The sequence below is a fragment of the Notechis scutatus genome, chromosome 1, assembly GCF_049901735.1.
Source record: "Notechis scutatus isolate UNSWTSFEM ecotype Mainland chromosome 1, rNotScu1.2, whole genome shotgun sequence".
Taxonomy (NCBI): Eukaryota; Metazoa; Chordata; class Lepidosauria; order Squamata; family Elapidae; genus Notechis; species Notechis scutatus.
In genome coordinates this window covers 295,132,283-295,146,577 of record NC_142009.1, presented here as the reverse complement: position 1 = coordinate 295,146,577, position 14,295 = coordinate 295,132,283, and the positions used below count along the sequence as shown (strand labels likewise).

At 39.3% G+C, this 14,295-nt stretch overlaps 1 protein-coding gene across 7 annotated transcripts in view; it reads left to right on the top strand.

Annotated features, from left to right (window-relative positions):
• Positions 1-14,295, top strand: part of CEP128 (centrosomal protein 128) — a 202,878-nt gene that overhangs the window by 175,102 nt on the left and 13,481 nt on the right. For 6 of the 7 annotated variants that reach the window (XM_026664338.2, XM_087952034.1, XM_087952039.1 and 3 more), the window contains exons 21-23: positions 2,583-2,660; positions 9,582-9,695; positions 11,814-12,251. In XM_026664338.2, coding sequence (XP_026520123.2) covers positions 2,583-2,660; positions 9,582-9,695; positions 11,814-11,927 — 306 coding nt within the window. In that variant the 3' untranslated portion in view covers positions 11,928-12,251. Of the gene's footprint in view, positions 1-2,582; positions 2,661-9,581; positions 9,696-11,813; positions 12,252-14,295 lie in introns of those variants that run through there. The other variant, XM_087952040.1, reaches the window with a different exon arrangement.

Below are 14,295 nucleotides of genomic sequence, written 5' to 3'. Positions count from 1 at the left end.
TAGAAGTGTCTTCTAAGAGAGCTTTTCTTGAATATTTTTAAACACACATCTAAGGGTATTTTGCAAGGTGTAGTTTTAAGAAGTATATGATGAAATGCCTGGAATTTTATAGAGAATATGCATTAATTCAATTTTCTTGATTAATTCTTCTTATGTTAATTGTGTAAAGATCCAAGTATGAAGCTTAAATATTTTAATACAAGCTTTAGCAGTTGTTTTTCTAGAAAGCACATTATGCTACCTACAGCAGAACAAAGAATTCTGTAGTGATCCTTTTTTAAGATTGCTTTTGATGATCAAACTGAAAACAAGCAAAAGCCTTTTGAGAGTAGTAAATGATATAGCAAGATACTGTATAACAATTGTCCTCTGAGCATTCTGATTCTTTTAAAGCTAATATTGTTTTCCATCATTTTATGTGAATGGAAGTTAATTTGATAGTGGCACAAGGATTTTTGTTTGGAGGGAGTTCTCTGGAATGGAGTAAAGTGATCTGCTAATACTTAGACCAATTTCAATGAATCACAGTAGATTCTTCAAAGAAATTCATCTGTATTTACTGCCAAGACTTATAATTACTATCACTGAATTTTTCAGAGTTATGAATCTAAGGAATCCTCTTTAGCATAATGAGTTTCATATTTTTGTCAAAATGTTCATAGTATTTAAAATCAAATATACGGAATATGTCAATTACTGTATTTTTTTGGAGTATAAGACACACTTTTTCCACCCCCCAAAGTGGGTGGAAATGTCTGTGGATCTTATACAGTGAATGTTGCCTAAGCCCCCTCATCCTTTGGCCTCTGCCTCCCAGCAATTTGCCTCCTTGCACCAAACATCCTGTTTCAGCTTCAGCACAGCCTGATTAGCACAAGCAGCTGGTTGTTGGTTGGAATGGCTTCCCGACAATCAGCTGTTTCAGGCTGCAAGGATTGCCATTGCCTATTGCCACCTCCACGCACTCCATTTTCCCCCTGTTCCGTTTCTCCCCCCCCCGCCTGGAATGGGCCAGAAATGGGGTACGCAGAGGCCAAAAATGGGGGCACGGAGACAAATTTCTGGGAGGCAGAGGCAGATTTTTTTTCCCTTGATTTCCTCCCCAAAAGCTAGGTGCGTCTTATACTTCAGAGCATCTTATAGTGTTGTGGTTTGCTGGCAACAGGTGCGGACGGCTGAGGTCTCGGAGAGTGAGGACTCAGATGAGGGGCCTGCATGTGATGCAGGGATCAGGCGAGGACCATCAGGGAATGGAATGCTGGAGATTGTGGAGGCTGGCAGCAGTGATGAAGAGGTCCTCGAGGAGCCTGTGCCCAGTGTGCGTGCATGCAGGGCTGCTCGAAGGAAAGAGCAGCTGCAGCAGCACGGGTGACACCGGAACCTCTTCATCACTGCTGCCAGCATCCACAATCTCCGAAGGCAGCATTCCACTCCCTGATGGTCCTGGCCCCATCCCTGCATCACATGCAGGCCGCTCATCTGAGTCTTCTCTCTCTGAGACCTCAGCCATCCGCACCTGCTGCCGGTGAACCACAATATATACTCCGAAAACAAGGTATGCTGGAGTGTTTATTTCCACTCAGTTTAAGAGGCCCAAGTTTTTTGTGTTTCAAACCTCTTGTCAATTTTTCTCTTTGCACTTAGCTCTTTTACCTTTTATTATGTTGACATTGTGAATTTCATAGAGATGTTGGAAATGGCCAACAAGCAAGCTAGACAGACAGACAGACATGCCTCAAACAAATTACTAGGTTCCAGAGTTTCATCCGGCAAGTTGAGTGTTTCGTCTTTACCTTGTTCATCTTTCTGCCCATTTGGGAATCCAGGGACATCAAATATTAATTTATGGATTAAAGACAAAATCTAATACAAGGTCAAATTCTTAATACAATAAAAAGTGCCACAGCTACATTACAGTTAAAATCTAGGGACCTTGCTTCCTTCTGACCTGAGATCTTATAAAATAAGAGATTTGGGGATTATGTGAATATTCAGAAGGAATATCTCCTTGGGAAAAGTGGTTTAAAAATGTGCACCATATTCAGTAGTTCAGAGGAGTCATGACATAGTGCAAGTGACCTCTTCAGTTGAGTTACAATGCAGGATGTATCAAGAAAAATAAATGTACTACACATGGAAAACAGAAAACAAAAAGCTTTCGTGTTCTGGTCTATGTTGTATTTGTGTTCATTTGTATTTATTATAAATAAATAAGAGCAATTGATCCCTATTTATAATGAGTGAAGGGCTCTTATGAATGTTTCTACACTGTCAAATATCACTTTAATCATAAAGTATATCAAAGTGTTCAAGTATTGTGCCTCCAAATTAGTGTCAGGTATGCAGTTTCCACATTGAGGAAAGATGTCCAAAGCCAGCCTCTTCATGCTCAGTTTTAGTCTAATTATGCAATTACTTCATTTACTTATTTATTAAATTTATATGCTGACCATCTTGCTGTTCAACTCTCAACTTTTCTGAAACTATTTATTGTTCTACCATCTTATGAATGTTAATGATAATATCACATATGCAGGCCCATCATGCATACATGCCTTTTTGAATATTTCAATGTTTTTCAGAGTACTCAGTTGGCCTTAGAACATCTGGAATCTGCTCCTGAGAAATTGAATATTTCTGGAGGCTGTGGAGATTTGGGGGTAAGAATATTTTGTGAGCTCTTTCATTTGTAAAATATTTAACAGAATTCTATACAATAGGGGAAAGTATATTTAAGGCATAACATCTAAAACACAACTATATTATAGCCCTATATTTGAGGTTTACATATTAGCTTGAAGCTGAATAGATTTGTTCTAAACAGCAGCAAATTGTTTTTTTTAAAGATTTAATGAATTTAAAATCTGAAAATATTTCTTTCTCTATCCCAGTTTTTTATATATTTACAATACTTTGGTAACCTTTTAAAACTTGATATCATTTAGCTATGTGAAAAACTGTTTGAAAAGTGATCATTTTTGTTTAATTTATTAAGATATAATGCAACATATAATAAATATAACATATATTTACTGAGATAAACTCAAGCCTTACTTCACACATGATGACACTCTGGAAGTCTGTAGTCTCATAACTGGTATTGTTCATCATGCAACTGCCAGCAAATTCAATAGGAAAGCAGTTGGAATATCATTGTTTGTTCATTAGGCTGAGTAAAACTGATATTACATGACAAGATTATAATCATGTCAGATATTTAAAATGCAGACTAAGTGCTATATATACTGCTCAAAAAAATAAAGGGAACACTTAAACAACACAGTGTAACTCCAATCACACTTCTGTGAAATCAAACTGTCCACTTAGGTAGCAACACTGATTGACAATCAATTTCACATGCTGTTGTGCAAATGGAATAGACAACAGGTGGAAAGCAGAGGCAGTTAGCAAAACATCTCCAATAAAGGAGTGGTTCTGCAGGTGGTGACCACAGACCACTTCTCAGTTCCTATGCTTTCTGGCTGATGGTTTGGTCACTTTTGAATGCCGGCGGTGCTTTCACTCTAGTGGTAGCATGAGACGGAGTCTACAACCCACACAAGTGGTTCAGGTAGTATAGCTCATCCATGCGAGCTGTGGCAAGAAGGTTTGCTGCGTCTGTCAGCGTAGTGTCCAGAGCATGGAGGCGCTACCAGGAGACAGGCCAGTATATCAGGAGACGTGGAGGAGGCCGTAGGAGGGCAACAACCGAACATCAGGACCGCTACCTCCACCTTTGTGCAAGGAGAGACAGGAGGAGCACTGCCAGAGCCCTGCAAAATGACCTCCAGCAGGCCACAAATGTGCATGTGGCTGCTCAAATGGTCAGAAACAGACTCCATGAAGGTGGTATGAGGGCCCAACGTCCACGGGTTGGGGTTGTGCTTACAGCCCAACACCGTGCAGGACGTTTGGCCAGAGAACACCAAGATTGGCAAATTCGCCACTGGCACCCTGCGCTCTTCGCAGATGAAAGCAGGTTCACACTGAGCACATGTGACAGATGTGACAGGGTCTGGAGACGCCGTGGAGAACGTTCTGCTGCCGGCAACATCCTCCAGCATGACCAGTTTGGCAGTGTTGGGTGGCATTTCTTTAGGGGGCTGCACAGCCCTCCATGTGCTCGCCAGAGGTAGCCTTACTGCCATTAGGTACCGAGATGAGATCCTCAGACCCCTTGTGAGACCATATGCTGGTGCAGTTGTCCCTGGGTTCCTCCTAATGCACAACAATGCTAGACCTCATGTGGCTGGGGTGTGTCAGCAGTTCCTGCAATATGAAGGCATTGATGCTATGGACTGGCCCGCCACTCCCCAGACCTGAATCCAATTGAGCACATCTGGGACATCATGTCTCGCTCCATCCACCAATGCCACATTGCACCACAGAATGTCCAGGAGTTGGGGGATGCTTTAGTCCAGGTGTGGGAGGAGATCCCTCAGGAGACCATCTGCCACCTCATCAGGAGCATGCCCAGGCGTTGTAGGGAGGTCATACAGGCACGTGGAGGCCACACACACTACTGAGCCTCATTTTGACTTGTTTTAAGGACATTACATCAAAGTTGGATCAGCCTGTAGTGTTTTTTTTCCACTTTAATTTTGAGTGTAACTCCAAATCCAGACCTCCATGGGTTGCTAAATTTGATTTCCATTGATAATTTTTATGTGATTTTGTTGTCAGCACATTCAACTATGTAATGAACAAAGTATTTAATAAGAATATTTCATTCATTCAGATCTAGGATGTCTTATTTTGTTGTCCCCTTTATTTTTTTGAGCAGTGTATATATATATATATATATATATATATATACAGATTTATCGGCGTATAACACGCACTTTTTCCCCCTGAAAATAGGGGCAAATGATGTATGCGTGTTATACGCCGATATATGTTAAGAAGCCTTCGGTGAATGCTGCTGGGATCGGGGATCAAGGACACAAATGAAAGAAGGGGAGGGAGGAAGCAACCGAAGCCTGTCCTTCTCTCTGGGTCAGCTCTCCGTTGCTCTCTCGCTCCTCCACCAGCACAGGAAGAAACTGCTTCAAAGAAGCGGGGGCTACCCCCACCCCGTCCGCCCCCCGCCCGCCCGCAGTGCTCCGTTCTGCCTGCCTGCCTGCCTTCGTTAATGGTTGAATCGGAACAGCTTCGGCTGAGTAAAAGAGGCGAATAGTTATTATTCTCAGCGAAGCTGCTCCCAAACAACCAGAAACTAAGGCAGGCAGGCAGAATTTTTAAATTTTTTTCCTGAAATTTCCCCTTAAAATGAAGATGCGTGTTATACGCCAGTGCGTGTTATACGCCGATAAATACGGTATATATATATATATATATATATATATATATATATATATATATATATATATATATATATATATATGGTGTTGGCTTAGTGATCTTTGGTTATTCGGGTTTTCTCCCGCGTAAGATTCAAAGTATCTAGGCAACGTTTCGGCGAGGTCCCACTCGCCATCTTCAGGCTGGTGCTTTCGGCTTAGTGCCAGTGCAAGCAGTGTGTGACCGGAGCTGCCATCTCTCTATATATACAAGTGGTGGGGGATGGTGTGCTGTGCCACCACCACACTTCCACGTAAAAATCAGACTCACACCCACACAGAAGATGAGACACGACCACAGACCAGAAGCCGCACTGCAGCTGCATCACTACCCACTTCAAACTCCTCTGAACCATACATGAAGCGAACTGACCCCCACCATGAAGATGTGGCACGACCACGAACTCGAAGCCAAATGAACACAGACCCAGACCCCAAACTCAAAGCCATATTAAAAACCCAAAATGCTACATCACAGCCACCCGCTCAGGACATCACATCAGAAAACTCAAGAAATTACACCTCAAGAACTCAAGAAGTCACAACACAGCAAATGACCCAGGATATCACAGCACAAGACCAAGGATACCACAGCAATAAATCTCACAAGGTCATCACACAACCCATTACCCAAGCTGTTACTACACAGGAGGCTAATGGAAAAGAGATCAAAACACAAACGACCCAGGAGATTACAACGCAAGACCCAGGATACCACAACAAAAGAACTCACAAGCCCATCACACAACCCATTACCCAAGCCATTAAAACACAAGAGGCTAACGACCCAGGAGATGACAGCACAAGATCCAGGATATCTCTACAACAAAAGGCCATTACACAGCCCATTATACCAACATCAACTCCATCAACCAATCAAGAGGCTGCAGAACAGCCAACCAGCCCAGCACACCATCCCCCACCACTTGTATATATAGAGAGATGGCAGCTCCGGTCACACACTGCTTGCACTGGCACTGAGCCGAAAGCACCAGCCTGAAGATGGCGAGTGGGACCTCGCCGAAACGTTGCCTAGATACTTTGAATCTTACGCGGGAGAAAACCCGAATAACCAAAGATCCACATACAAATACCCGCGAGAACCTCAGAAAACAAATATATATATATATATATATATATATATATATATATATATATATATATATTAATGAACATATTTATTTAAAGTTTATTCTCATCTAAAACAGCTCTGCATGGTTTATACTGTTATATAATCTAGACTGAAATATATTATGAATAAGAACCCATTCTCATCCAAAAAAAAAAACCCACCCATAATATCATACTTGATATTCTTTTTCATCTTCTGACACCAGCATCAGGAGCCGTTTAATTATTCTAATCTTTTTCAAAAGTTCTTTAGAAGAGTCTTGTTTTAATTTCTTTCCAAAATTGTATGAATTGTTAATTGCCCTTAACTCCAGGCTCTGTGCTGTTCAAGAGTAGATATGTGTAAAGATCAATTGCACCTGGTTTTTAGTAGCAATAGTGCTTAGACTTATATACCACTTCACAGTGCTTTACAGCCCTCTCTAAGAAGTTTACAGAGTCAGCATATTGCTTGCAACAATCTGGATCCTCATTTTACTGACCTCAGAAAGATGGAAGGCTGAGTCAACCTTGAGCCAGTGAGACTTGAACTGCCTAACTGCAGGCAGCCAGCAGGCAGCAGAAGTAGCACACAGTACTGCATTCTAATCGTTATATCACCACGACTCAGTAGCAATCCTTGTTGGTCCTTAAATAGTGATGTAACTATATTGAGTCAAGTCTATTACTACTCAAGGTCACCACATTTTGGATTAGATGCAACTTTCAAACAGTCTTCAAGTTTATTCCCATATAGAATTAATTGCAATAGTCAAATATGAACTACACAGACATGAATGACAAGCAGCATTCTCCCTATCTGGAAATATTTTAATACAAGATAGAACTGTGGAAAAGACTGCCTTGGTCACAGTTTTTAACTGCTCTTCTGGCAGAACTGTGAGTTCCAGAGGATTCCAAGGTTGTGAATTTACCGTGTACAAATAAGGGCAAACGTGCCTCAGAAATAAGCCCTGATATCCTGTTATGTGTGAAACAATGTCCTTGGTGACCTGCAAAGCCTTGTGGAGAGCAATTACCATTCCTCTTCACCTTCTCTAGCCACATACATCCATGAAATATGGATGGGCACATTTTGAAATGAAGGCACTTACTATCTCACCTGTCTAGGTCTTGCTAAGCCAAGTCCACTCTGTCACAATCAAGTAATGGATGAAAATAAATGTATTACATGGGTACAGTATCTGGTATTCAAAAGTAATCGCTAGAGCACAAAAGTCCCAAAGGCCCAGCCATATGGCTCCTGAGACAAAGCCAGGAGGCTGGAAGTGGGGATTGGGCTCAGATCTACAATATCCATTTCCCTAGAGTTGTCTGTCACCCACCATATATTTGTTGCTCACCACCATAATGCTTCCATTGCCCCTTTTATTCTTCCTATTGTTATAGCCCTATTGTTTACATATACCCCAAAGTATTCTCGCTTTCTATCTAAACCTATATACACTACTTCACTGAACCTATATACACTACTTATATTCTGGTTGTTTTTGACTTTGCCATTTGGCAGTCATCATACATCTCAAACACCCCACTGAACACCCCCCACCCAACAAACACAGTTAATTATCTGATCTTCCCATCCAAGCCCAATATGGCATCTGCAAGAACTGGGACTCCCACTGAAGTCAATCAAATATTTGGCCCTGCTTCTACTACTTCTACTGACCAGAACACCCCCAAATCCCGCCGTGTTGTCCCAGTTAACCCTCAGGCCATTCTGTTCTCTTTCTCCTATACTATTACCATTTCACCCAAAAAAAGAGACATCTCAGACAAGATGCAGAATATTTTCTTTTTAGTAAGCCGTAGAGATTTGGACTCATCTTCAGTAGCAAAACACAACTGACATTCATAGAAACCAGGGAATAGAATTGTAGATAAAAACTTTCCATTCCTGCTGAGACCAGATTACCCTTCCATAGCTCAACTATCAAGGAAAAAAAACTGGCAATGTATCTTGGGACCTGTAATCTGTCCAGTGCAGAAATTGTCATTTCCAAATCCATCCTTGTTTGTCCTGCTCAATCTTGGCATTGTTCTTTTGTACTATATACAAGCAATTTGGAGTGACTGAATGCAGACATGGCATTTTGGGAAGCCAGACTGGATATGCTCAAAAGATGGTTGTGTGTGAACTCTGGTAGTCATAAGACATCCATTTAGCAGACTTACACTTACCTGGTTGGATGCTTTCTACCACTCTGTTAAAACCTTTGTGAGTATCATAGCATTATTGCAAATATATCAGAGACTGCAACAAACCAATTTTATATGGATTTTTAATTTTAATTTTGTTTAAAATGGATAGGTTAGTGAGCCTAGCTAAAACTTTTGTAACTATCATAGCCATTATTGCAAATAAATAGCCTAGAGGCTGAAGCAATCCAGTTTCGTATAGATTTTTAATTTTAATTTTTTTTAATAGATAGGGCAGGGAGCCTAGCCACTAAGAGAGGTTTCTGGTGGACATTATACTAAGCAGAGAGGCCTTTTCAAGTAGTTCTTGCTAAAACTACAAACCTTTTATTAAAATATATTTCTTTAGAGATATGTTCCATATAATATCTGCAAATATTAAGCATTTGAATATGTTTTTAAAGTTGAGAACTCCCCTTCTCAAAACAGTAGTGAACTCTAGCAAAAGTCATCAAACATTATACAGCCAGTTTGGTCTAGTGGTTAAGACACTAGGCTAGAAACCCGAAGACCATGAATGCTAGTCCACCTTAGGTATGAAAGTCGGCTGGGTGACTTTGAGTCAGTCACTCTCTCTCAACCCAACTCACCTCACAGGCTTGTTGTGGGGAAAATAGGAAGACGAAGGAGTGTTAGGTATGTTCTGTGCCTTCAATTATTTCTAAAAATAATACAGGCAAAATTGAAAGAAAACTATGAAATTTTAAAATCACAATACTTCAGTATTCCCATATGAATTCTTTCAAAATTTCATACTAACCAAATCTCATAACAACTTTAATTATTTTGAGGTTCAGTGGGTCCTGGATAGATACAGCCTATTCTCCTTTATCTCAGAATGATCCTTTGACCATTATTTTAAAACATTTGTGAGATAATTATTTCACTCACTTGAAAAGTTTCTGATTTCAGAATTCTCACAGTCAGAAAGAAATTATCGAGAAAAGATACAATAAATACAAGGAACTTGTGGGCTCATTACAGCAGCATCTGGAATATTTAAAACATAAACTTGAAAGCTTCCAAGTAAGTTTGTTTTTTCTTCAAAGTTTGTCTTCTCTGTCTTTCTATGCAGTTATTCAAAAAAAAATTAGCTCTAGTTGCTGGAACTCTGGACGGTGCATAATCACAGAAGCAACATGCCAATTTTAATAATTGGCTAAAAAGATGTCAATTTGCATTGCAAGGTCAGACCAAAGATTTCCAAAGGTCAATGTTCTGTCTCTAACTAAGGTAACTTAGTAAGTTAATAGTTGGGGCATAGTGGAACTATAAGTCATTGGAAGAATAGAAGGACACCAAAAGGCCAAGCAAAGTCTTTAAAAACTTAGAGCACAATAAGAATTGGCAAATCCACAGCCACATTTGTAGTCATTGTCACATTGGCCCTAATGTGTGATATTCCCAGCTTTCAACCTCTGCGTTGGAAGTTTCCTCCCCCCCACACACACACACTTCTCTTTCTCTCTCACAGTCAATACAGACTAATGGAACATAAGGGCTATGACTTATGTCAGCTCCTAAAGTGGGAAAGTACTGTTTCAGGCAGCACTAAAATATAGAGATAGGTAAATCATTGCCTATCAGCTTCATATTTATACAGAATAATCTGTATAAGTGATCTAAATTTAATGAGTTAATTGGAGTTAATTGGAGTTTTATTCATCTGAAAGTGAACTTTTAAAGTATGTATGCTAGGAGGAAGTTAAAAAAAAAGATGTATTGGAATGTTTTAATTTTAGACATCGTTTTAAAGAACATTTAGTGTTTTAAAATGGATGAAAACATATTTTTCCCTTTAAGACTAAAGAATCTGAAAGAATAGAATGGATTTTGTTAACATAAATGGTGATAGCTTATAAAGATTATTAACTGCAAATAGAAATGCATATTATTTCAACAGCAAGGAAGATAAAGCAGGAATGGTTAAACTGATTGTTCTATTCAAAGAGGAGAAGTGGAAAATATTTTTTTCATTTGGATATCACTTCTGGATTTTGTGCTTGTGATGAAAAAAAAAATGAAACTTTGACTTTGGTTTTGCCGATTAGATAGATTTGTTGTTATAGAAATGGCTAGTTATATATTATTGTGAAAAAGTAAAAAGTTGAGGTTGTTAAGTTGTTATCTTATACTGTGTTAAAAAGAGTCAGAAGTCAACGCCTTTTTCTTTCTTCCCTTTTACCTTATATTTTCATTCCCCGCTTTCCTTTTTGTTCCCTTAATTTCCTATTTTTATTTTTCTTCCTAGTTTTATACATTGGTAAAACAATAAAAGTTACACGGAAAGAATAAGTTCTCTATTTGTTATACTCTACTTGTAAAAGTCTTATTTTCATCTCAGTCCCACTATGTTGAAGTGAAGGAATTCAGCAAGGGGATTTCATTCACGTTTGAACAGTGAAGGAACTAAGTAAGCTTAGAAAATCTGGCTCCATATTAGGTCAGGGTCAGGGTCAGGTCTCGCCTATCGTTAGAGACTACACCACTACCTCATTTAGACACACATACAATATATTTTTCCCCATGTTTGCCAAGCTTTTTTTCTTTGTTAGTGGAAAAAAGTCAAAAGCCTATTATCTATTTTTAGGATAATGCACTGGGAGCTTTTAAATTATCAAAGGTGGAAGATCAGATTAAGCTGTTAGCATGGAGACAGTATTAATAGAGTGTCAAGCATTTAGCTCTTAAACGTCTTTGTTTTCTTTCTGGTCTGAAATAAATCCCTTGAATCTATTTATTTATTTATTTGCAAATGCTTATTTCATGCTGCAACAAAGCAGATAATTCACGGGATGCCACTTTGCAAGTTTAAGGACTTTGCGTGGGAACAACAGAGAGGCCAATTCCTGTTTATGTGCATTTTAGCAAGAAGGGACAGAGCTCCCAGCAGCAAATACAGAAGATGACCTTTCCCAGAATTCTAAATGTTGTTGACAAAGACACGCAATCTGGATGGAAATTATATGTAATGGTAACTACTAGATTTACATTCTGAACAGTGAAACCGGATTTTGCCAGTTTAAAATAGTACTGTTGTAGTCATACAACCTGGCTTGTGGTTATTTTGAATCACAAAAAATAAAACGAAATATAATTAACATCAATCTTTTTCACATGAAAAAAAATTCTTCTCTCTCACAGAATAAGAAGACCGATACTGATGTTTCTGCTATCCAGAGTGTACCTTCCAACTGGCAAAGCAGCAGTAGTTTTATGACCAGTTCCTTGCTTTCTAAGTCTGAATGTAAGAATTGAGATTTCACTAAGAATCCTTGTCAACCTTACAGTGAAATGACCAGTAATTTGTTTTGGGAAACCAGAAGCTTTCTTTTTGGTGCACTGAATTCCTTCCTTTATATGGTTACCGCAATGAGAATATAATTCAACTTCCACAAATGCATAGAGGCTTTTCAGCTATTAAAGTATGTAGACATGTCTCAATCCTAATTGAAAGAAAGAAGTCATTGGAAATTCTCTTGGTGTCTTTGCATTTAACACAAATCATGTTTTTTTTTTCTCCCCTTGGATGTATTGTCTAAAACATTCATCTAGAAAATAAACTTACATTTTATGATTGCACATCCAGGGCTACCATCTTCATTTATTTCCATTTGAACAAAATAGATAGTATACTTCTATAAAAGAATTTAAAACAATAAGAGTCTTGTCAACTGTCCTTATCAAAAGGCAAGTGAACCTTGTGGTTTTTCTTTGAAGACGTTTCGCTTCTCATCCAAGAAGCTACTTCATCTCCAGTACTTGGATGAGAAGCAAAGCATCTTCAAAGAAAAAACAGAAAGTCCACTTGCCTCTTGAAAAAGCACCTTTAGGACAACCATCACCTAGATGACTGATAATCTCCATAGACATTTAGCGATGTCATTATCAAAGTTTTCCAAAGGCCATCAGTATCAAAAATATTTATTTCAAATTCTAGGGGAAAAATAAAAGATAAACACTTTGATAAAAGGCTTGTACAAAATGTGGTTTGCTCTTGGTAAATAGACATTAAATGTAAGACTTGTTTTAGTTAGTTCATAATAAAATAATCAATATTGCAAAATAAATAATTTATTTTTAATCACATAAAATCTTGCTGAATTTCTGTGGCAGTCCATCTCTGATATCATGTACATGCAGTGAAGGGATTCAAGAAGAATTCATGCAATACTTGTTTTTAAATCTGTGCCGTTTAATCTTTGCCTACCAAATTAAATTAATTAAATCTATATTTCTCTATCAGGAGTATTGTTTGGTATAAAAATCTAGGATCTGTCTCGTGTTGGCTATTTTTAAATAAAATAGCGTCAAATTGTTCTTAAGTTCTAGGCACCCTCTCAAAACTACTTCAGGAGGTAACATAGTCTTATTTCTGAAAGTGAGGTGAAGTGAAGTGATTACCAGACTTTGCCTGGCTTTGGAGCACTTCACTACAGGAGAACTCTGAGATGATGTTTTTTTCAAATTTTGTAAGAGAAGGCCGAGCATTTCAGACTGGGCAGCTGTGGCATTGTAGGTGTCCAAGATGGCCTTGTTGGGCAGCTACAGTGAATACTGCACCGCTGTCTCATAGACTATGTGCTAAAACGGCCCAGCCTGGATCCGCATTCTGACCACTTACAAAGGATGGATGAGCAGTGTAGAGGGTTTCTAGTTTTGGAAAGCGATTGGGAGAAAGTCACTGAGTTCCACATTCTTTATGCTCCTAAAAAAATCTTCCAGACTGAGTGATTCCTTTGCATAATGCAGGCATTTCCACAGCATGCTCTGAAGCTAACCAATTTAAAGCCTCTTGGCATATGCCAAAATATTCCAGGTTTGACGGTTCACACTTGCAGGGTGAATTGCAAGTAACCCAAATCAGCCCAGTCTTGAAGCTTTGGGAAATGTTAGAGGAGGATTCAGGTGAGCTTTGTCCTGCAGCACAATGTTTCAAAATGATTCAAAGTTACCGATGATCCTTTGTTGAGGCCAATCAGTTCATCTTTTTTGCTTTACCAAAACATATCAGGTAATCTCCAAAGTCTGACTCTGTTAATTAAAGCAAGCCTAGACCATTTCATACAACATGAGTAACACAGTGACAGAATCATTTTAACAACAGTGCCTTCCCATCATCCCATGGGAGCAGCATCCGACTCTTCTGGAAGAAATATAAGGCAAAAGGTTTGTGGTTCGCCGGCAGCCTGTGCAGACGGCAGTGGAATTGGACAGTGGGGAAGAACAGGGACCAGTCTGGAAGTCTGAGTACAGAGAAGAGCAACCAGGATGATTAGGGGACTGGAGACTAAAACATATGAAGAACAGTTGCAGGCACTGGGCATGGCTAGTCTAGTGAAGAGAAGGACCAGGGGAGACATGATAGCAATCTTCCAATATTTGAGGGGCTGCCACAGAGAAGAGAGGGTCAAGCTTTATTAAAGCACCTGTAGGCCATACAAGGAATAATGGATGGAAACTGAACAAGAAGAGATTTAACCTGGAAATAAGGAGAAACTTTCTGACAGTGAGAACAATCAACCAATGGAACAGCTTGCCCTTGGAAGTTGTGGGAGCGCCATCACTTGAGACTTTCAAGAAGAGATTGGACTGCCATTTGTCAGAAATGGTGTAGGGTTTCCCA